The 24,614-nt window shown below is 26.0% G+C and overlaps 1 protein-coding gene across 1 annotated transcript; it reads left to right on the top strand.

Moving 5' to 3' along the window:
* Nucleotides 1-5,632: 5,632 nt before the first annotated feature.
* LOC107451572 (serine/threonine-protein kinase STK11) lies at nucleotides 5,633-21,077 on the top strand. Its single transcript, XM_016067715.3, has 9 exons — nucleotides 5,633-6,339; nucleotides 7,135-7,308; nucleotides 7,803-7,935; nucleotides 8,466-8,602; nucleotides 11,538-11,665; nucleotides 12,416-12,473; nucleotides 14,354-14,529; nucleotides 17,195-17,389; nucleotides 20,200-21,077. The coding sequence occupies exons 1-8, from the start codon at nucleotides 6,017-6,019 to the stop codon at nucleotides 17,323-17,325; spliced, it is 1,260 nt and encodes a 419-aa protein (XP_015923201.1). The 5' UTR covers nucleotides 5,633-6,016; the 3' UTR covers nucleotides 17,326-17,389; nucleotides 20,200-21,077.
* The last annotated feature ends 3,537 nt before the right edge of the window (nucleotides 21,078-24,614 follow it).

Raw genomic sequence — 24,614 nt, 5'->3', positions numbered from 1 at the left:
TAATAAAATTTCTTGAAACGTAGAATATTGAGAGAAAAGTTCACGCTATGGTTGATTTTTACAACACAAGGAGGCATTGCGGTTTTTGGCCACTGTTATCGCATACCTTTTATTTTCACGCCACTTGGATTACTGTTAACACGTTGCTAAAACTTGTTTACTGTTTTTAGCAGTGACTGCTTGTTACGTAGCATTTCTTATTTTTATTGTATTTTTTTATTTAATATTTATGCTTATAATGAGTTCAAATTCTAAACAAAGAAACTTGATGAGATTCTCGTAATAAAACTGTTATAAACAATAAGCATTGAGAAAGTCATGAACTGTTAACCAGAAAATGAAAAATAATGAGCAAAAATATACATTTACATCACAATTCATTTTTATAATTAAAATGAAAGTAATTATTTCAAAGAGTAGGAAAACATGTGGTTTTAGTTGTAATAAAAATGTAGAATAAATATTTAAATAGGTATTATAGAAAATAATCATATAAATAAAACAATCATTCCCTTGTCATGAATGTACTTTCTTTGCATTAAAGTGGAAACTAACTAATTTGTCTATAAATAAGGCAAACAATTTTCTGACAGCAAAATATATAATAAAATATAGAAGATGTAATCTAAAAAACTACATTATTTATTTCTTTTTATGAAAAAAAAAATTAGCTGTAACTTTCCATTGGAAGTAGAGACAGTGACAGTTTGAGTTTTACTTGTGTTGAAGTTTTTATTGAAAACACCATTGTTATGAACTGCAGGTATTAACATTTGGTAATAACCTGTAGTAAAATTAATCTTAAATTAAAAATTCTAATCATTAAAAAATTCATGAAGTTAAAAACTTAGAAAACTTTCAATGAGAAGAGAATCAGAACAACTGTAAGCCTAATAAATGCAAGTTTAATGTAGAGTACTACTATTATTTTTAGTCACTGATTAATCAAATCTACCAAGAATGCGAAAAACCGCAAAGACAAAGGGCACAAACACATTGTTTATCACACGGAAAATGACAAGTTTCCTCCATAGTAGAAAAGACAGCCATGGAAGAAACAAGTTTCTTTTAAGATGAAAAATGGAAGAAATTCTTCTTAAAAAAGAAATATCCAATATTAAAACAATTTTTTTAATCAGTTCATAATTGCAATATAGTTTAAATAAATAAACTAAATTCGAAGTTACTTCATAAATAATTTTTAAACATGTGAAAATTTTAAGGCAAATATTTCAATAAATAAAATTATATGAATTTTTTAAGAAATTAAAATAACTGTAGTTTTTCACTATATATTACTTAATTGAGTATAGTAAATCCTTATTTCATAATTTATAATACTGTAATTTCCTGCATATAATCCCCGAATTATCTGTTAAAAAAAGATGTGGAAATTGCCACTACGGATAATGTGGTGTAACTATTTTCTTGCCTTTGGGTATGACTTTCAACTTCAAGGGCTGAAAAAAACCTGTTTCTTTTTTTCTTTTTTAAAAAAGCCCAACCCAAGTGAGTTTTATGGGATAGCATACTACATGTATTATTAGTATACAATTTTATTACATAGTATATAATTTTATTATTAAATCTATAACAGTATACAGTGTTAATATTGGCAGATTAGTTAAACATAAATTTTATTTTTAAAAGCTTAACAAACAAATTAAATTATTATACTGCTTCATTTCATTTTTCATCAGATGATATATAGCCAAAAATGTTTCTCAATTTCAATTAATTTATTTATTTTTGGTGATAACTAAAAGGTGAAAACTTTTGGTGATAACTCAATTAGTTTGGTGATAACTCAAAGACAGTCCTATAAAAAAAAAAATGCCTTCTTGACAGTCCAGTAGCTCTTCTACTTTCATTTATTACAATTTAGGTTAGACCATTATCAGCATGCAAAAAATTAGATAGTCTTTAATTTTTACTAATCAGTCACACAAAACTTTTAATTCAAAAAGTAACACAGAACCAGAACTTAAACCAAACAGACAATGAGAATCTAAGTCCATACGAAAAAATTATTGAAAAGAGCTGTAATCAAGGCCTTACTCCTTTCCATTTTTTACCTAATATGCTGAATACAAAATTACAACGGAAAAAGACTTCCTAAATACATGACAAAAGAGGCAGAGGATTCTGTTTCCAAGAAAAATGCTCAATGGCTAATTCAGTGTTTCAGAATAAAAGATCAAGTGTATATCCACACTCATTATTTATTGAAAGTGTGGTGGATAATATAAAAGAATTTTACCATTTTATAGTTTAATTAGCTGGCTTAGCAGCTATTGAATGCAGGTTTTCTACATATGGACTTGTTTGGTCCAAACTGCTAAACAAAAAGCTTGGTGAAGTTTATAGACATTTAATGAGTGAAGCAAAACAAGAGACTTCTACAGAATTTTTAACCAAATTTGACATTCATTTTATTTTTACTTTTTCCATACATCATTCATTAATGTAAATTACAGAATTTTCTTATAAGATTAATATTATGTGATATCACTGAGATTAATATATTTTGGTAAAATACAAATTGTTCCATTTTTGCTATATTAAATTTTTTTAGCTTTTATTAAATATTTAAAATTTTAAAAATATATACTTTTTAGCTTGTAATCAAGATTATTCACTTAAAAACTATAAAATAATTTGAGAAAATGGGTAAAATTATAATAATTGTGGTTAAAACAGGAAGAAAAAAAAAAGATTGGCAAACCAACTCCTTTTTAAAAAAAAAACCCACTTAAATATGGGTTTTATTGGGCAGGTGCATAGGTAAACAGCCCTGACTTTCATAAACCATAAAAGTGAACAGAACAATTTACACTGGATCCGAAAAATTAGCATATGCAAATTCGAAGTTCCAAATGAGAACCTTATTGGTGGAATAAATTTACCCACAAAATCAAGTTCACATTCGCATATGGAATTTTTATGCATAAAGTTTGAATATTTCTTAAACATGATTGTGTATCTGCATGCCCGTTTCCCTACTGATGCCCATTGCCTTACATATAACGTAGATTCTGTCCGTGGGATAAGCTTTGTAAGTCAGCATTATTTCTTCAGAGCAAAACATACTGCCATATAATGTGCTGATTATACGGCGATCAGAATTATGTGCTAAAATTTTTCTTGTGAACTCTTCACTTGCCTGCGGATTATACACCACAGTAAATAATATGCAGGAAATTATGGTACCACTAAATTAAAGAATCACATACTAAACATCCAAAAGGATGGATATCTTTTTTATACTAAACATATACACTGCTACAAATCGCATATTGAATTCAAAAGTTCAAGCAACAAACTCATTTTTAAATTCAAATTCAGTTAAGTAAAGATATTCCAGACAACTTTTAAATAATATGATTTATAGATTTTAAAATTCAGAATAAAACTAAAGTACAGTATGAAAATAGTTATTTATGAAGAAGAGTTGATGTAAAAATTTTTTAATTTTCTGGTATTTAATTAAATTTAATTCTTGTATTTTTTTTAAATTAAAGCTATTTAATTTTTTCAAGTGCCCTAGAAGAATTAGTCTTCTTGTCAACCTTGCTGAAAATAAAGTGCAGCAAGGCCCCATAAGCCTGCTTGCTTTTACATCCCTGACTGAAATAGAAGTTTAAAACAAGTTATATTTCTTAATGATTTTGCTTTCTCAATTACATTCATTTTCTTTTTAATGTTGCAAATAACAGAATATATTTTTAAAAATATAAGCACCATTGAAATTAGTGAATTTTACATTAAAAACTGAATCAGATAGAAAAGTGAAAAAAAAATTAAAAAATTTGTACAGATTATAACTTTGTATTCAAGAAGATACACAAAAAAAAATAAATAAATAAAGCTCCATCAATTTTTACATCCATACTCGAGGTTATTATTTTTAACAGGTTGTTCATAAACTGTTTGGACAAAATGAGGGAAATTTATATCCTGTAAGAGAGAAATTAGTCATATTCCACTTCACAGTATCAAAATTCATGTGGATTTCAAGTAACTTTGCAGGTAGCAAAATTTAAGTGTAGATTCATTTTATAAAATTTTCTTTAGGAATATTTTGAATTCAAAATTCCAGATCACTGAAACTCTTTAAAGAAATTTTTTCCAATTTATTTTGTCACATAAATTTTTTTTTAATTACATTTTCTATTTTTTTTAAGAAAATTTTGTTAACAAAAGGTTCTAGTATCTTACATAAGCATTGCCACCTTGTCAGCAAAAATAAGCAAATAAAAAAAAAAACCTTTCTCTGTCATGTACTTAAGTAAGATTTGAACAGCCCCCAGTATTCTGATCTGGATGTGTGCTTACATTTCAGAACCTTGTGTACAATAAAAAGTATTATTTGTGCTTGTCAGTTGAGAATCACAGAAATATCATGAGTACTACTGAAAGTGGAATTCAATTAATATTAAATATTCATCAATTTTAAATATATTATCCCCTTTTTGTTTTGTAAAAACAGTTTATGAACCCTTTACACTCCATAAATTTTTAATGCATTTTTTTAATAAAGACAATCACTCATAACATCTCACTTGTTTCTTCATCTTCTGAAAGAGAAAAATTACTATTAATGTTAAAGCTCCTACCAATCCTTAAATCTGCAAAATTTTGATTGGGCAAGGCATTGTGGCCATCTACAGAATTCATATTTTCATGGGAATAATTAGTATCAGAGGATAATTTTCTCTCCGATTTTTGACTATGAGAACGAATGGAACGGTTTTTCGGTTTTGTGATCCCATATTTGGTTCCTTTATATGGCAGCTTTTTCATGGCACTTAATAACTTTTCCACGGCCGGAGTATAAGATGCAACATCTTCAGCAATAACGCATCGGTGATTGAGTGATTCAATCTGCTGATCTTTTTCTCTCAATAAATGTTCAAGTTTTTTCACTCTGTCCCTAAGCTGATCAATTATAGATGATAAGTCGCGAATTTCCGTATCTTTTAGATCTGTAATGTCTCTTATGGTAGATTGCAACAGTTCGTCTTTTTTCTTCAACGCCTCACTCTGTTCTTGTGCAGTTGTTTCTAATTCCATAACTTTTTCATGAAGTAATTGCAAATGATCGTTTGCCTCTTTGATACTCGTGCGATTAGGACTAGGATTCACAGTACGGTTTGAAAACATTGTAAATTAATTTCAAACTTTCAATACGCTAAATCTTCACCACACCTATTTAAATGAGTTATATAATAGTTGAGCAATTTTTGCAAATTTTATAATCATAATCACAAAATCCCATCATAATATTTTCCTGTTTCTTTACTTTAATCCCCACTTTAATAATTTAACAAATGGCAAATTAAATAATTGAAGCAATATTCAACACAAAGTTAAGAATTTGTGCTAGTTTTGTTTTTAATTCGGCGTACACCGAAACTTCTTAGTATTTAGTAGTTGAGTTGAAACTTTCCTACTTTGCAATTTCAATTTATTTTTTAAGAAAGTTCTCATATTTTTCTTTTATTTTTATGATAAAAATTAGAACGAAAAATATTACCTCATTGTAAGTTAAGCTTTTACCGTGTTAGTTTTTAAAAAATAAAGAGTGAAATATTTTTAAAAAAATTAATGAAACAGACTATGAAGTGAAATGACTAAAAAATATGATCTGATTTTGATCTCGCTCGGTGATCGATTAAAGCAAAATGAAAACATAACTAATTCTGACATCTTCCTATTGCATTTGCAATTTCTAGATTCAATTCTCATTCCGAATTTTGTTTTTCTCTAAATAAATGGTTTGCTTTCGAAGAAAATTAGTGTGATACATTGTTATGAATGTTTAATTGCTCTTTGATTTACGGTGGCATCACGTTTACTTCTGTCCACTCTCAGCTGAGATTTTAGCAGCTATGGCGGGAGTGGTTGGAAAAAAATCAACTTTATTTCTTGTAGATATTTTTTTATATCCTTTATATTTGTTTGTTATGCCTTAGACTGTGATACTAAAATTAGAAATTAAAATTTTTAATGCCGGATGGAAAGAGAGGAGGCAGCTGAAGGCACATCATTTTTTCAACTGGGTGATGATACTCGGCCACTAGATAGTTGGTTAACCGAACCTGAAGATGATGGTCCTCTCGTTTTTCACCGCGTCAATTCTAAAGAAATTATTTATCAAGCACGTAAAAAGAAAGCAAAAATTATTGGGAAGTATGTCATGGGCGATATCTTGGGAGAGGGTTCATATGGTAAAGTAAAAGAAATGCTGGATGCAGAAACTCTCTGTAGGAGAGCTGTTAAAATTTTAAAAAAGAAAAAATTACGTAAGATTCCAAATGGAGAACAAAATGTACAAATGTAAGATATATTTATTTAAAATTGTAATATATTTTTCCATAATGTACAATTTTTTAAATGTTATTGATAATGTAAATTATCTGCCAAAATTTTGAATTTCAGAACTTGTTAACATTTTTTTTTAAATGATAACTCTATTATAATTTACTTTATTAATGGTTGATAGGAGTGTTAAGTGTTTAATATAAAAACCTCTTTTTGTCAATTATTGACTTAAGTTTTGAAAATATTCAATTAAATGTTTTTCTTTGACTTAAATGTTCCAGATTACGTTGTAAATTAAGGTCTTTTTATTCTATATGCTGTGTATAAAATTTTATGCTTTGATCATATTATAGGGGGGGAAACATTTGCGATATATCATTACATTTAAACGAGGAAATTTACTGTAATTTGATGCATATTTTCTTTTACCTATATTATCTGATTTACTTGCAGTGATCCAACTCTATTCTTTAAGTTTTAAATAGAGCATAGCTTTAAATGTTTTTATTTATATGATAACCCAAGAATCAGCGAATTTTCGTATAGATTTCGATTTGTCATTTTTTCATTCACTATTGATATATATTTGTCTTACATTTGTCTGTACTGTTAAGCTGAGTTAAGTTTTGATCTTATGAGGTTTAAAATACCAATTGTTATTAATACACGTCTTTGCTACTAATGTATATTAAATACTTTTTTAATATATTATTCTTTTTAACGGGTAATATGCTTTTTAATATATTTTATTGTACTACATTTATAATGTTAAAATAAGTCAAATATTTGACAATATATTCTTTTTTCTAGGGAGATTTTGCTTTTAAAAAGACTCAATCATAGAAATGTTATTAAGTTAGTGGATGTTTTATACAATGATGAAAAGCAAAAAATGTATATGATTATGGAGTATTGTGTATCAGTTTTACAACAAATGTTAGAAAAACTGCCTGATAAAAAGTTTCCTATTTGGGAAGCTCATGGGTAAGAAATCATAAGTGTTTCTGTGAAATTGCACTTTTATCTAATATTTAATATATGATTCGCTATAATATTGTAAACTTGATTTGTTTCAAATTTTATAATATGCATTTTATTTATTTTTTCAATCATTTTGCTCTTAAAATTCGGCTAATTTTTTGTGAATAATGTTTACTATTTTGAATTTAGAAGAAAATATTTCAAAATAGAAGTTCTATTGTTTGCTTATCTTTTGTCTTAAATATACACAGTTTTTGAAGAAGATAATAGATAGAGGATGAAGAAAAAAAATTTACAACTAAGATTATTTTTATCAAGTAAAAAAAAAAAAAAAATTTGAGAGAACTAGTGAAAAAATACTAAACTGCTTGTTAAAATCTAAACATTTTATAATGTAAAATTTTGTTAAATTGAATTTATTTTAAGATTCTTCAAAATGTATTGTATATTAATAAGTAAGTTGTACTAAATAAATTATTTAAACATGTTTGTTTTAGATATTTCTGCCAATTATTAGATGGTTTAGAATATTTACATAGTCAGGGTATAATTCATAAAGATATTAAACCTGGGAACCTATTGTTGACAACCTGTCGAACGCTAAAGATATCAGATCTTGGAGTAGCTGAGGTATATATACTTTAAAGGTTTAATTTATTTTAAAAACTGTAAGCTGTAATTCTTCCTATTTCACAATTTTATGCAATAATATCAATTTGACAATCTATTTTCTACATAATTAACAATTTTCATCACTTAATATTTTTTATTTTAAGCCATCAATTAAAATGAAAACAATTTTCTGAACTGACTCCTCTACTGTTGAACTTAACTTTAAATGAAAAAAATTATAATAAAAGATTGAATATAACTCTGCTTTAAAAATGCTATTATACTAAATATATTATGTAAAGAAATATAATAAATTATCTTAGTAAAAGAGTCTTTTTAGTAGACTCGTGACTACTGTTACCCATGTAATTATTATATTATACAAAACTGCTATAAGTGAAAAATTATAGTTATGTGAATGTGTAATTCTTTTAAATTAGTAATTTTCTCTTTGAAAATATAATATTTTGTAACTTCAGATTTCGATTGACACTAAGAGTATGACATCTACTGGCATAATTGGTTTTATTTTTTGTCTTTATTTCCAGGCACTTGATCGTTTCGCTAAAGATGATATTTGTTATACCAGTCAAGGATCTCCAGCCTTTCAACCACCAGAAATTGCTATTGGCTTAGAAAGTTTCTCTGGTTTCAAAGTAGATGTTTGGTCTTCAGGTGTTACCTTGTAAGTCACTTACAACTATGGCTCTTAACCAACAAAAAAGTCTACCAAAATTTCATGGAGAAGTTAGGTTTAAGTTTTAGTATGTCTGGCATATTTTATGGGATGGTTTATCTGTGGATTTTTTTCTTTCGCCACTTGAGGTTGAAAATTCAATTTTGTTGTATTGATTCTCCAAAATTCTTTTATCTCCCTTACCCTTTTTTTTTCTTTTGTGTCAACCTAATTTTATATTCTTGGATGAATAATGTTCTAAAGAATTATCAATGCAGATGAAAAACAGGTGCAAGGGTGCTTTCCCCCTCTCCCAAAGAAACCGTTGACAAATGCAGCTCCTGGAATAGCCCCAGGAATAACAGTTTTCTACAAGAATCAACAGAAACATTATTCCCACTATCCTTTTCTCTTTCTTCTGTTGTAGGTGTGGGGGGAAAATGGAAGAGAAATATGCAAATCATTTTCTGAGGAGCATGAGTGGGGTAAAATGCTTAAATGATCTATTTTGAAAGTCAAATAATTGTTTGCATGAAATACAAGTAGAAGTCAAACCCTCAGCTGAAGATCAACATTGTTATTTTTGGGAAGTGTAACATTTTGAAAATTAAAGTTGTTTAAGTAAAATGATACAACATGATTAGCACATGGATAAAGTTAGAATGCATGGACTGCTGGTTTTAAATTTTGGAAGATTTGCTTTTTCTCTTTTTTTAAAAAAAAATTTCTTTAAAGTTTATTTGATAAATTTTTAGCTGTTTTATGATTTATTAATAATTGATTATAAAGGATGTAAGGCATTCAGGATTATTTTATGCTTCAATTTTGACCAAAGCGAGATTATTGGCTTATTTTTATTGCTGTTTTTTTAAAAAATTATTTTAAAGGTTCTTATTTATTTATCATTTGATTTGTTTAAATTTTAGAAATTTAAAATTAGTAAAAAGAAACAGATGCATTCAGGATTGTTCTGAGTGGTACAATTTTGCACAAAACAAGATATATTTTATTTAATTATTGTTAATATTATTTTAAAGTTTATTGTAAGTTTTGTTTATTTATTATTCATCTTTATATATTTTATTTATTATTCATCTGTTTATTTATTTGAATTAATAATTACGTATTTAAAATTAAATTGCAATTTTGAAGAGTGGTGCAATCTTTATTGTTCTCCATTGCACAATTTTGTGCAAGTGAGGTTCTTTGCTTTAATTTCCTTCATTTTAATTATTTTTACATGTTTATTTATTTGAGTTACATAAAATTTGGATATTTTAATTAGTATTTATCGACATAATGGGTTTGTATTACGAATAATTGCACACATAACAATCATGCATAATTTTGAAAAGTTTTCATGAAATGCATTATTTCTGATTTAAAGTAAGATGGCATATATTCATTTGTTTCTATATTTAATAAGTATTTTAATAATTTTTAATTGTTTAAGCATTTATTTTAATCATAATTTGTTATTTTTAACTTTGTTAACTGCACAATGGCTCATGCAGTAAAATTTTGTGCTGCATATCCAATGGAAAACTTTTTTTAGTCATATTCCAGATGTGGCCTATTGGCGTGAAATTACGGTTGGTGATTTAGTCCAAATTATGAAACAATTTAAATATGAATCATTGAAAAGAAATAACAAGGCAAACGTAAAGTTAAAGGAAATTATTCTTACTAAGTCAATCCAAGTGTTTTAATATTGTTCAATAATAACTATAAGTTGTTTTGCATGAAATAGAACAACCAACTCAGTTTTGATTTTTTTTTTTTTTAAATTTTTTTTATAATGGAATGAAAAAATTGCCATATCGCAAAAGATCAAAACCCTAGAATGGGTGTTTCAAAAAGGGCCTAACAGTAGTATGATGCTTGTTAATAAAAAAAAAATTTTCAAGGGGCTGTAGTAGAGATGTAGCTTTGCATAGAATTTTATAATCTTAAGGATGCAAAGGTAAACTTGAGTTATACTATTACTTGTTTCTTATTTTATAAATCTTACTTCCTTCTTAAGCCATTATTGTCTATTCTTCCATTTGCTTGATTTAAATGTTTATTTTGTTTCTGGCACTTTTGTCATATGGGAAACCTTTTATTAATATTAATCGAGACAATATATCTGAATAAATGTATACTATATGTGTAAGAACATACATTTTGATTAATAAAACACATATTCCTGTCCCCAAAAGTACTGATGTATTTGTTGCATGCCCTTGTAGTTCAGCCTCCTCATTGAATAAATTTTGTGAACTTAAAATTATTATTTGGCCACATTGAATGCATAATTTAATACAGTAGGGAATCGATTATCCGGATCGATCGGGACCATCGATATTCCGGATAACTGATTTTTCCGGTTTTCTGAATCGCTACAAAAAGTCGTTTTTTTATTGTTAAACCCAACTAAAAAAATTTTTTTGGAAATAATCTTAAAAAGAAGGAAAAACGATGAAGTAATACACTAATGATTATTTCCAAAATGATGGTAAGGTAAAAATCTGTCAAAAAAGAAAGAAAAATCCTAAAATCTTACGAGGAAAAAAAATTTTTTTTTAAAAAAATGGCGGGAAAATGCATCGAATTTCGTTCCGGTTTTTTGGTTTTCCGGTTTTCTGATTTCCGGATAACGGGTTCTGTACTGTACATTAAATTTGTCTTTGGCACAGCGCACTATAGCAACTTATGGGCCTTGAGCCATTAAATTCTATTACCAACCAACCAATGTTTTTAAAAATTAACATTAATGTTTAAATCTATTTTTATATATATACATTGTCCTACATATAAATATGCATTGTCCTGTTTGTATGTTTTTCTGAAGTTCTGTGTTTTAATTTGTTTTGAATATATACATTGTCCTACATATAAATATGCATTGTCCTGTTTGTATGTTTTTCTGAAGTTCTGTGTTTTAATTTGTTTTGAATTTTAGGTACAATTTTACTACAGGAAAATATCCTTTTGAGGGAGACAACATTTACAAATTGTTCGAAAATATTGGTAGGGGGGAATTTGCGGTTCCTGAAGATTTAGATCCTCTTTTAAAAGATCTGCTCCTGGGTAATAATAAATCTCATTTTTTTTAAAAATATTCTTTCAAAGTGTTTCAATAATGTTTATATATTTATTTTTTCATTTTTACACTTGTGCTTCATTTATAATTTTTTATACTGAAACAATTTTTATTTAATTAAATACTTACCTGATTTAATTTATACTTTTTAAAAATAGCATGTAGTTTTATTATTTTACTTTTGTATTTGATATATATGATTTAATTGAGAACTAATTGCTAGGACTTCAAATAGTGGTTGACTTGTTTAATTATTTGTGAGTTGCATAGATCTTGTAAAAAAATATGTAGTGGAGTTTTTGTGATGAAAATATCTTAAACTTAAAAAATAGTACTCTTAAAGTCTTGTGTTTGCAAATATATTGTACAGTTTTTGATTTCAAGCATCAAATTATTTTCTAAGCATGATTTTTTTACTATTGTGAATTGTTAATAACATGAACAAAGTTTTTAAGTAAAATTAACTCTAAAGTAATAATTTGGGATAATTATGTCAAAAATGTGTTTCCTTGCCTGTCTTGTAAAAATATGTAATTTATTTTGTCTTTACCTTGAAAAGCTCCTTTTAACTCCTTACCTGTTTTAATTTTTCTTTTACTTATTTTAATGCTATTTTTTTGGTGTAATGTTTTGTCAAAAACAGGTAATGAAATCATGTTAGGGTCTTATGCATTGATTCCACTTTTAAAGCATTTATTTATTAATTTTTTTTTTTAATGTTCTGAAATGATTTTTAGGTATGCTTAGGAAAGATCCGGTAGAAAGATTCACTTTACAACTAATAAGAGAGCATGAGTAAGTACATTTTTAAAAGAATTTTATGAAAATACTTTATTTATCTACATTTTATATTTGTATCGAATATTTTCCTCAATTTTTTGCTTTCATGCAAAGCTGGAAAAGTTAACTGAGATGATAAGAGTTTAAAAATATTTTGCTTTAATTAAAGCTTTAGATTATGCATGTTGGTATTTACATCTATAATTCCTAATTTAACTGTTACATATTTTTAGTTTAAATGATAATGAATTGTTTTTTATTTGAACAGTGCTAAATTTCATGCGTTCAAATAATTTTTTGTTGAAAATGCTTCCTTGAAAGCCTTTTAATGTTAGCATTATTTGCTAACGATAAAAATATTCTCAACTATGTTTTATTGGTTGACATCATTTTTAAGGCTAAAAAAAAAAAAAAATCAGTTGCTTAATAATTATTGCAGTGACCAGACATTCTTTTTAATGCAACTTTAAATGGGCATTTTCTGTGTTTCTCATGCGTTGTGGAATCTTTTACTAATAGTTTATTCTTTCTTTATTTGGAATTTTTTCTAATTTGTTTAAAAGAATGTGGGAATAGCCAGGCTGTTGTACAATTTATACTAAAGCTGCAATACTATAAATTGGTTTGTATTTTTAAGTTTATTTCAATCATCGTACTCAGAAGGAAATAAGATTTTGTGGGAAGTATTATTGTTCTCAACCTTTTGAGTAAAAATAATGTGTTTTCAGTGTTGTTCCAGTAGGCTTTCTGCCTATTTTAGGTATTGTTGAACCTTACTAATATTAACTAGTTGGTGCATGTGTCTGTTCTGATTATGAAACATTGATTTAATCATAATTTTTATTAAAATAATTTTTTTTCCCCTCTCAGCAAAAGATCATTGCTGCATCTACACATGCAATATGTCCCCCCCCCTTTTAAATGTAAATGTGATCCTTGAATAATTGAATTAAGCTTTTTCAGTGTGTAGAACATAATTATTAAATTTACTGGTAAATTATTATTTTCTTTTTTTACATTTTAAGTCTTTTGAAGTAGACTTTTAACTTTAATAAGTATTTGAAAATTTAATTGCTTTAAGTTAAATAAAATTTGTGACTAAGCAAGCATTCTACTGTATATTTAAGGCTACTAAAGCAATTATTTTAAAGGAATGAGTGAAGTATCAAATATTTGAACAATTTTTTAAAAAGATTATATTTTCAATCTAGTTTAAGTAATCATATTCTTAGCTTTTCTAGCTTTAATTCTTAGCTTAGCGTAATTCTTAGCTTTTTATCTCATTTTTTAGTAAATGAAAACTAAAAATCAATGATTGGAAATATTCATTTTCTTGAGAAATTAAGGTAACTGTTATTCAATATTTTACATGTGTAAAAGATTTTTAAAAAATGCTGATGCCTAATTTTATAAAAAAAATTAATAAATTGTATAATTATCAAATTTTATAATTGCAAATTGTATCAAATTTTATTAATATTATTTATTAATACTATTGTTTAATAGTTATTATTTTTTAAATGATGTAGATGTTAAACACTTCTAACAGGCTGATACTATATTAAAAGTTTTATTTAAATTTAAGCTTTTCTTATATTAATTATTGATGAACAATTGGTCATTCTTAGTTTCTTAGAAATAGATTTTGTGTTATGGAAAATATGTGTTTTTTCCAGACAAAATGCCAACCATGTTATAAACCATATATATATTTATGGGAAAATAATTGGCATGAACAAATGCATGTTTAAGAAAACTATTCAATCAGTTTTTTACAACTATCTCTTAGCTTAACAAAATTGTACTTCATTCTCATACTGTCTTACTCTTATACTATCAACTAATTTTTCTCTTTTTTATGTAATAGAAAATGTATTATTTAATTTTCTATACAGTTGGGTGAAGAAGAAATATTCAGTATCTGGTTCTTATTCACATATTTTACATATTTGTGATGAAGATGATTACTGTAGTATGACTGTCTTGCCCTATCTCCAAGATTTACATTACTCTCAAACAGATGATGAAGACAGTGGCTCACAAGAATTCATTACTGAGCATGATCTTCAAGGTATTTCTTTTTTATTTATTCTGTTTAGTTGTATAACTTTCTTGACTCTATTAATTTTAAACTTTGGAATTACAATTTCAAAATTACATTTAAATCTGATTTAAAAGCCCAATTTTCTAAGTTCTAAATCTATACATAAAAATTCATTTTTAAACCGATCATTTTGTGCTTTACTATGAAAACTATTTGGTACTGTTTAGCAATAAGCTTTTCAAATATTTCTTTTTACATTTTAATATTAATATGTAGTATATACTATTAAACTGTTACTGCCAAATTATAATATTGGAGGGACCGGAAAATAATGTCGTTTCGGCGCTTTAAATATTTGTTAGTCTTAAAAAACAATTCATTGAAAAGTTGTTGCTAACGAGGGTGAATAGCTTAGTGATTTAAAAAAAAAAATCTTCATAACAAATACCAAATACCCCTAAACGACATTACTTTCCGGTGTCCCTTATATTATTGTATCATTATTAAACTGTTATAATATTATTAAATTGTTACTACTGAAAATTTGCTTTGTGTCTGTAGCTAAGCATTTCTGGAGATAAGAATTTTTTTAACATAAAAATGATACATACTACATCATGAAACAAATAAAACATTTTATATAATTTTTGAGACTCTGAGTTAAAATATTTATTTTAGGGAAAATCCTTCCTTAGTTATTTCTCAAAACTATTATATGTTACATTACAGGAAAAACAAATAACATGATGTTCCAGTGGCACGATGATAAAATATGTGAGCTAAAGTTAAAACAATTATACATACTGTTAATTGAATGTTATGAAATTTATTTCATTAACTTAGCTCATGGTAGAAAGATTTAATTCATATTATGTATCTATTCTCTATTCTTTGTACTCATATGTTAGATTCAAATGAGTTGTCAGTGAGAATTTTATGTTTATAGTTTTTCCTCATTTAGTCTTATTTCCTTTGGTTCTGTGATTTAATTTTAGGAATTTAAAATCAGGATTGCCAAATTTAAGTAATTCCTAAAAAAGGCCTTTTTTTTTTTCTTTTCTGTTAAAACTACTAGAAAAAGACTGGTAAAAATAAAATGAACTGAGATGATATGCTATTAACTAGTGGTATGTTTCGATGTCGGGAACTAAATGCAACAACAGTTTTACTTTCATAATTTGCCTGAAGAAACAGCTTTAAATATTAGACTACAGAAAGTCAATAATTTTAAATTACTTGGAATAATAATCAATCTCCAAATGGTAACTTTTCTGAAATTTAGTCCATTTTTGGAAGGTTTTATTTCCAAATATATCTTCATTATTATTTTTAACAAATCTTAAGTTTCATAGAAAATATCCAATGAATTTGAAAAATGTTAATTCTAGAGCAATTAATTCAAAGCACAACTGGGATGTATTGAAATGTAACCGTTTTGTGTTCAGAGTGATTTTGGGCTGGATTCAAAGTAAAGGGGTGAATTGCATCACTAAAATTTTAATTGCCATTTATTGCATCCCTATTTATGTAATCAGTAGAAATAAGCTTCAATTTTTAGAAAATTGAGTTAAAAACTATGTTTAATAAAGTTAAAGTATACTGTAAAAATTTAATCTAGTTTAAATATTTTGTTAGGAATTTACTTTTACTGTTTAATATTATAAAAAATATATATAAATCACTCTAAGTGCTTATTTTCTTTTTAAATCTGTTTTAAATTTTATTTCACCTGAAACTAAGCAATACAAAAAAAAAAAAATAGGAATACGAATACAGAAGTTGAAGGTGAGATTTGTAAAACTAATATTTAAAAATCTTCATACTTTATTAAATTAATTATGAAATAAATGGATGAATTTCATTGCAACCTTACTTGAAATATTCTACAAAGGTGTCTAATAAGAAATTTCCTTATAATTTTGCTAATTAAGAATTGAAAATCAGCCCTACGCAACTACAAGTCTGGTGCAACCCCTAGATTTGTATTAATTTTTGTAATAAGTGGAAACCTGAAAAGAAATCAAACTGTGTTATTCAAAAGCATCAGATGATTATTCACTTGTCTCTATCCAGACTGATGGAATTAAGAAATAAAGGGGCCCTTCCAGATTATTTTAAAAAATACTGTTTAGCTATTTAAAATTTTATTTTCATTTCAAACAGGTAATTATTTTAATTGTTCCAGTGAAAAATTTTTAAATTGTGCTTGTTGTCTCAAATTACTTTGTTTACCTTACAATAAATATTTTTTAACTTTTATTAATATTGAAATGATTGATTTTTAAAAACAATTTGTTGTAAGAAATGTTAAATTAAAAACAGTTTTCAAAAATTAAAAAGAAAAATTGAATAATAGTGTTTAAGTAAAACCAAAAACTCGTAGAAAAAATTATTTGAACCGTTAATTTTGAAATTGCTATCTTTTGAATGAAAGGTGCATGCACTTTTATGTCACGATTTGGATACAACAATGACTGTAATCTTCATCTTTCCGTCGTGCATTATAATTCTTTTGTCTCTTTCAGAATATTTAAAATTCATCAATCAAAATAAATAACATTCAAATTTACTGCTTCCAAATCTATTCAAAACGAATTGTTTGACCTTAGAATTTTGTGTTACACTTATTACCATTTTCTAATAAAATGAAACCATGTTAAAGGAATTTATGTACAAATATTTTTATTTCTAGCTTTACGAAGGCAAGATGTACCTTCTCATAGAAATTCTATTCATCAACAAACGGGTAGTAAAACAAAAAAGCGCTTCAAATCTCTTGGATCTTTAGCTTCCAATCGTTTAACATTTTGTAGACAGTCCTGACAAATGATCAAAATCTTTTTTTAAGAAATGGTAGAATGGAAAACTTCTATTAATTGCACAAATGGTATGTTTCTATTTTATATCATGTGTCTTTAATGTTAATATTCAATTTGAAAATTTGTACATACTTATGTTAAATAAATGATTTTTGTTTTCAGACTTACTAATTGAATTTGATTCCTATGTTTTTAAATATATAATTTTTAATTCATTTCCTTTTTTTTTGTTTTTAAATTTTTTGTATATAATGAATTTCAAATAATATGAAAGTTATGAGTTTAAATCAATAAGGATCAGTAGGTCATCATTTCAATTTGAATGGTTGTTGAAAGAAAAATTATTCAAATTATTGAAGCATTATTACAATTTGGGGGGGGGAGGTTTTCTAGTTAGAATAATAGTTGTGCATAATTCTTAAAAAGTATTTTTATATTTTTAGTTGCTCTCAAGTTGAAAAAATATGTATAATTTAATATTTGCTGAATCTTAATTATGGTTTGTGAAATCTGAAAAAGTTAACACAATAAAGATTTTTTCCGTGTGTGAAACTTACATACGATACCAAGTATAATTCATTTGTTTTTAAAATTAGACAACAATTAGCGGATGTCACTACAAATTTCTGTCTTTTAAAATCTTGAGGAAAAAATTTTTTTTAACTCTAAAATATTAATTTAATCATCTTAAAAATTAATTGTATTAAGTTCCCTTTTAACTGAGTAAGTGACTATACAATTATACATTCCCTCTTTTATTAGTTGAATTGTACATAGGGGGCACAGTATTTTTAAAAATTGCTTTAAGTTGCTTATTTTCATTTTTTAAAATCCTTCAGAGGTGCTGCTTTCAATGGGTGTTTTTAAAAAGTGCTTAATTTCCCCTTTCCCAAAATGAAGTTTTTTCTTTATCATGTCAATTTTTGTCCCAAGTTATGCAAAACTCGTGATTTTCATATTATTCCTTTCAACATCTTCATAATTCTTTCAACTACAATCCATTTTGACATACTGTGTGAAAGTGCTAATCATTTTACTTTTATTGGTGAAATACTTCCGAATGTGAAAGTGCTTAATCTGAGCTGGATTTGGAAGAATTCTTGACCGCTCACATGCAACTCTGCTGCATTTTTCAAGAGATTCTAGATTTCAGGCTTATTTTTCCACACTTTAAAATCAAATCGAAACATTTTTTGAATTTTCACTGATCATAGTGCCTGATAGCAAAATATAAGTTTATTTCTCTTGTTAATTTCATAACTGGTGAAGCACCATCGTCACGGCAAGCCTTCTAGTGCTATTTTATTTATAAATCTGTACTATGATCTTTGAACTTGATGTTGCGATCATTCACTAATTATGTTTTTTCACGTGGATGCAAAGCAATCAACAATCACCAAGTTTCATCACCTCAAAGTTTCTTTCTGCCTTCTATTCATTAAATTTAACAAAGATAAGAATTAAGATTTTTACCTGTGGGGCATTCGCAAATGCATTAAATTTTTAAACTTTTATTAGACCTAATTACTTATAAATTTTCAGTATTCTTAAGCTGTTTTATATTATTAAAAAAAATTTAAAAAAGCTCAATTAATATTTCATGGCAAAATTTTTTTAAAAAATGTGTGAAGTGAGGGGCTTTTCCCTATTTTAACATTTAGTAAATGCAATATAAAAATTCTTTTGTTAACTCAGATTTGTCATTCTAAAAAATAGTTTGCTACATATTTTTTACACATCTTTATAAATTCAGTATGGTCAATAATATTAATCTTTTTAATATTTTTTTAATATACTTTTATTTATATAAATCTGCAAAATACACCCAATAGCTTTCTTAAATTATAGTTTAACTAATTATAATTTTGAATGAAAATTATTTTTTGTAAGTAATCAAATGAAGTAATTTATAATTTAAAAAATAAAATGTGCGACTCAATATTAAATATATATCAAGTTTTGCAGAAATTGTTTTTATGGTGGTTAGTATAATCAAGAGAGGGGTAACGGTTTTTCTCAGAAATTAGTAATTTTATCCTGATCATGGAAAGCTTTTGATAATGTTTTTGCCTTTTGTTTGATTATATGATATATGAACTTTCTACAATAAGAAATGTTTTTTTTATTAGTGCGTATATCCCAATTACAATTTTCTTTTAAAAAAGAGTACTTAAAAAGTGCTTATTTTTTGCCAAAAAAATTTGACTGCACACGCTGTGTATATATATATTTTTTATTTCTCAAAATATGCAGGTATGAATAGTTTGTAGTGAAATATTGTGTTTAGATAAAAGAAAAAAATCAAGCAAATACTGGTATCTTTCGTTATCATGAAAAGGTAAATAAAATCTGAATTGTGCTTCAAGCTCACTTTTCACGAATAGTAAGTTTTGTTTAAACAGTCTCATGTAATTATGAATGATTAGTTTATTACAGCACAATTCTAAATTTAGTGTCAATGAATTTAAATTTTTTTTTCCTTTTCCATTTAAGTGAGCATTAATGTTTTATAGGTGTGAGATCCAGATTATTCACAAAATCAGGTGATGCTGTGACTGCCTATTTCTAACTTTGCTAAAAAAAAATTTTTAAAAATTCCTCCCTTTTTTTATATTGAAACTGCCGATGGTTTCTTAGCATTACTTTCTTTCAAAAAATACAATTTATAAATAATATATATATATAGAAAGAAAGAAATGAGTCTCCAATCTGAACCTTGCAGTTAAAAAATCTGACTGGGGTATAATTTTTAGCATAAATGAAAAATTGTTTTTATATCCAAAATTTGTCTTAATGTGATTTTATTTGCTATTCTATTAAAATATTCCATGTACATTTTTTAAAATTCTCATTGTGTTTTATTTTGCATTTTTTCTAGAATGTTCCTTTGGGCAAAATGTCATTTCCTTTGTAGAAGAAAGTTTCATGGAATGCTGTTTCTAACAAGAATTTTAAGCAAGGCTCAATTTTCAAATGGAAAATACTTAATCAAGTTATTTAAGCATTTAATCCTTTTTACCTCCTAGCCTTTTAGGAAGAAAATGGAAATTGCATAAACTCTTTGGAATGGATTTTCACAGCTAAGTTCTTCTGAACAACTGAAACTTTATTTTTCCAGAAGCCCAAGAAATGAACATATGAACAATGCATTTTCTCACATTTTTCCTCTTTCTGTAGCTTTATTTGGAAAATGCTTAAAAAGTGAAATGTTGCTATTCTTTTATTCTCTAATTCCAATTTAAAAAAAAATAGGGAATCAAATGTTATGTCTGGAAAAATATCAGTTTCAAATTTAGAAAATATATATATGTATTTTTTAAAAAAAATGGAAAAGTGAATTTTTTTTATAATGAATGAAAATTATGAATCAGGTGAAAGAAAAATGTTTTATAGAATTATATAAATTTTATTGTATATGGTATTTATAAAATGTGTTTTGTACATACAAATTCTAAGTATTGTAAAGTGTAATATTTAAACAGTATTTTCAGTTATTTATCTAGTTTTTGATGTATGGATGTTTCTTTTATGGAGCTTATCTTACTAAATTTATTTAATGCTGTAAATGTGTTTTTATTTTCATACTAATTAAAAAATAAAGTACACGCTGTTAACAATTTACAAAGAAAAATATTGATTCTTTGTCATATCTTAAATTTGACATATATACTTGTAATGATAAACTGTTTTAAATTTGCGTGTTTCGCACATGACCATTTTTGGACCTTGTGCCATTAAAACCCTATGTTCAATCAAGCAAATCTTGGTCTATCGTCATTAAGTAATTTATCTCTTTATCTTATTTCTCAATCAAACAATTTTGAAATTTGAAATAATTTAATATTTTGTTCACTTCAAAATGAAAATTTGCTTGTACAGTAACAGTTTCTAAATCAGTTTTTTTTTTTTTTTAATGTTATTGACTATATTAAAATGTGTTAAAACAATCAGTGACTGATTAAATAAGAATCTTAAGTTATTACTATGTAAAAGTCAAATATTTGATCTTATTTATTGAATTATTTTAATAAAATACTTAATTAAAACTTAATTTAAATTTGTAAATCATTATAATTAAATTATAAACTAATTAAAATACTTAACTTATTGTTTTTTCTAACATATTTAATTATATTGCATAAAAATTTATTGTAGAAGAAGTCTTTTTATAATTGAAAAATGCCCTTCTTATTTACGAAAAAAGTTGTGCAAGACATATTTATTTCTATCCTTCACCAAAGATGTGGAGAAAGATTTTTATGTGATTAAAAATGCGGATTATGAGCCGCCATTTCTAGTTATATTACTAAAAAGAATAAATTTTTCATAAAATATTAAACAATCATAATAAAATTACCTAGCCGTTTTCTTCATATTTACTATAAAGTCAAACTACTAGATTTCACTAATTCAAGGTAGTAATATAAAAATACTACCTTTAATCAGGGCTGATTGTGCTCCGGATTTTTCGCTAGCAGTGATCCGGAAGTTTCCGGAGATCGAAGGTCCAGACGTTTCAAAAAATCATTGATCGCAGAAGTTTCCGAAAATCAAATTTTCAAAGGTGGAACTTAAAAACACAAGTTATTTGTTTGTAAGGGGGAGCCAGATACTTTATAAGCTTATATTCATGATTAATATTCATTTTTATCTGTAAATAGTTGTTATAATCATTAACTCAAGAAAGAAAGACATATTTGTAAATTTTAATTACTTCTCCAGGTCATCATAGGTATATGTAAATGGTATAGGTATGTGTAAAATTTTAAATATATTTTAAGTAAACCAAGAAATATTGAGAAAAAGGGAAAAAAAACTTGCTTAAATTTTTTTCTAATTTTTCAATTTAAACTGTCTTTTTTTTTTTTAACTCAAGAAATTTTCCGGAATTTTGACTTGGGCTCTCAATCACCCCTGCTTTAATACTAAATCTATTTTTTCTCCATTAAGTTTATATGCATATGAATCCTAAATCACTTAAGTTTTATAATGCTATGCAGGAACTATTTTCAAAAAGAAAATTTCTTTATTTCTCGATAGTTTTCATAGCTCCTATTAAGAAGCAGAAAATTAGTAATCAGACTAATTTATTGTTGAGACAAGAGAAACTTATTTGAAAAAGAAAATCCTGTATTTTCACCGTAGCTGGGTGTTTTCATTATATATCATTTTTTATTGTACCACTTTAAATAGAAATATGTAGTTAGAATGAAAGTTTGAAATTATTCTGTTAAGGTTGTAAATTCAAAGGGTTTATTTGATCTTGGATTTATAATTTTTTTTTTCATTTATAAAGATGTAGGCAAAGTTTTGATTATCATTAACTATAAAAATAAACACTAACCATCTGCAATTGGAGAATTTTGTGAAGAAAAAAAAAGGTTCTTTGTTGTAAGATTTTTAATATTTTAGACTTCTCATAATAAAATAACATATTTTATTCAATTTTCAATGACTGCAAAAGTTTTCACATTAAGCAGTTAAAGTATAGCAAATGGTGTATTCTTTATATCTTAAGTAGATGTTTTAAAATACTAATTCTGTCTCATAAATTGTCTTTTAGGGCCCCTTGAAATTTCTTAAGCACAAACCTCACAATGTTTTATTATTATTTTATAATTTGTTTTTCGTATGTTTCTATGCATTACTTATATAAATTTTTCCCCTACCTTTGCTCTTTTCAAATATCCTAGAAGCTCATTTTTTTAAAAAGTTCCTTTTCTCTACTGTGAAAACTGATGATGCTGTCCGGATATCGTTAAACAAACCAACTTTTTTTCCTTCGTTATTTTGTTAAATTGTAAAATTAAACCATACTACCTGATAAGGAAATTTTTAAACAATTTGTTCTATGTCTGACATTCCTGTTTCATTATCAAAAAGTTATTCTAATTATTGCATAGAATTTTGTAAATTTTAAATAAATATTAAAAGATTGTGTTTGTATTTCATCTAGCCATCGCTTGTCAATATGTTTCGTAATTTTTAAATCTCTGAGAAAAAAATGCTCAACTTTTGTGTCCATATTAATATCTGTGATTAAATAAATATGCTCATTATGGCATAGAAAGATAAGCATTACATTGAAATTAAAGTAAAGCAAAAAGAATAATAATAGTTTATAAATAAAATTTTTTAGAGGTCTCATATTTTATTTATATTCTCAGAATAGAGTTCAACATTAATAAATTTAAAAGCAAGTAGGCTCAGGGTAAATAATGATTTTTGGTCCCCCAAAAATATATATATTTTTCATTTACATCTTAATTGACATAAATTTGACTTTTTTGGGTTAAAAAAAAAAAGATTTTATTTTAATTCAATAAAATTTTTTACAAAACTGTAACCTTAGTTTCTTGCAAATTTTTCAAATAAATTCAGATTATTTTTCAACAACATTGACTAACATTAGCAATGCAGTAAGAAATTTGTTAGTCAGAGGAATTTGCCTTGTGAGTATAAGTCATCGCTGGGTAGAGAAAAATATTTTTTCTTTTTTTATCCATTAAGTGCTATAAGTTTTCATACTATTGTAATAGGTGTTGAAAATTTCCTATTTTATTTAGATATAATTATTCTGTATTAATCTGTTAACAATTTTTAATCTGTATTAACTGAAGCACATATTTATTCTTAAACTGGATGCATAACCAGTGGTTTTTATCTAACAATTAACCCATATAAAATCTGGAAAAAAAAAAGTTTCTCTTGTCTCAAACTTGAAGAGAGAAGGGAAAATTTGAGCTGTCAAATATCATGTTATCAACAAGAGAATAATAAAAATAATAATTTATGCCTTTAAGAAAAGAAAAACTTTGTTAATGCGAAGAATATATTTTATCAATGACTTTGTGAATAAGCAGTAACTCTAAAGGTGTTTTTCAAAATCTGTCAGACTTCAAATATATTTTAAAGCATCCACAACAAATAACTCGTGTTAACCCCTCAAGAATCTTTGACGGAAGAAAAAACTGAAAGGATAAGTGGTCTCTACTAACAACAGAAAGAAAATATACAATTTTACTCTCCTCTTGGAGTTTTGATTTCAGTATGTTTGTCTGTAGTCATTATGTCCCTTCATTTTGAAATCTGTTTACTGGATTAAAAATAATGTATATATTTTTAGAAAATCAGGAGGAAGAACAAAAACTATATAAAAAAAAATTGAAACAGAAGTTATTGTAAATTTGCAATATTGAGATTTGCCTCTATGTCAATTTACTATGTTCAAATACCTAAGCAGTTTAAATGCTTTTAATATATTTTTAAAGATAAAATAGCCACAATTAAATC

The sequence above is a fragment of the Parasteatoda tepidariorum genome, chromosome 7, assembly GCF_043381705.1.
Source record: "Parasteatoda tepidariorum isolate YZ-2023 chromosome 7, CAS_Ptep_4.0, whole genome shotgun sequence".
Taxonomy (NCBI): domain Eukaryota; kingdom Metazoa; phylum Arthropoda; class Arachnida; order Araneae; family Theridiidae; genus Parasteatoda; species Parasteatoda tepidariorum.
Note: the sequence above shows the minus strand (reverse complement) of the source record. Positions and strands in the feature narration are given on the sequence as shown.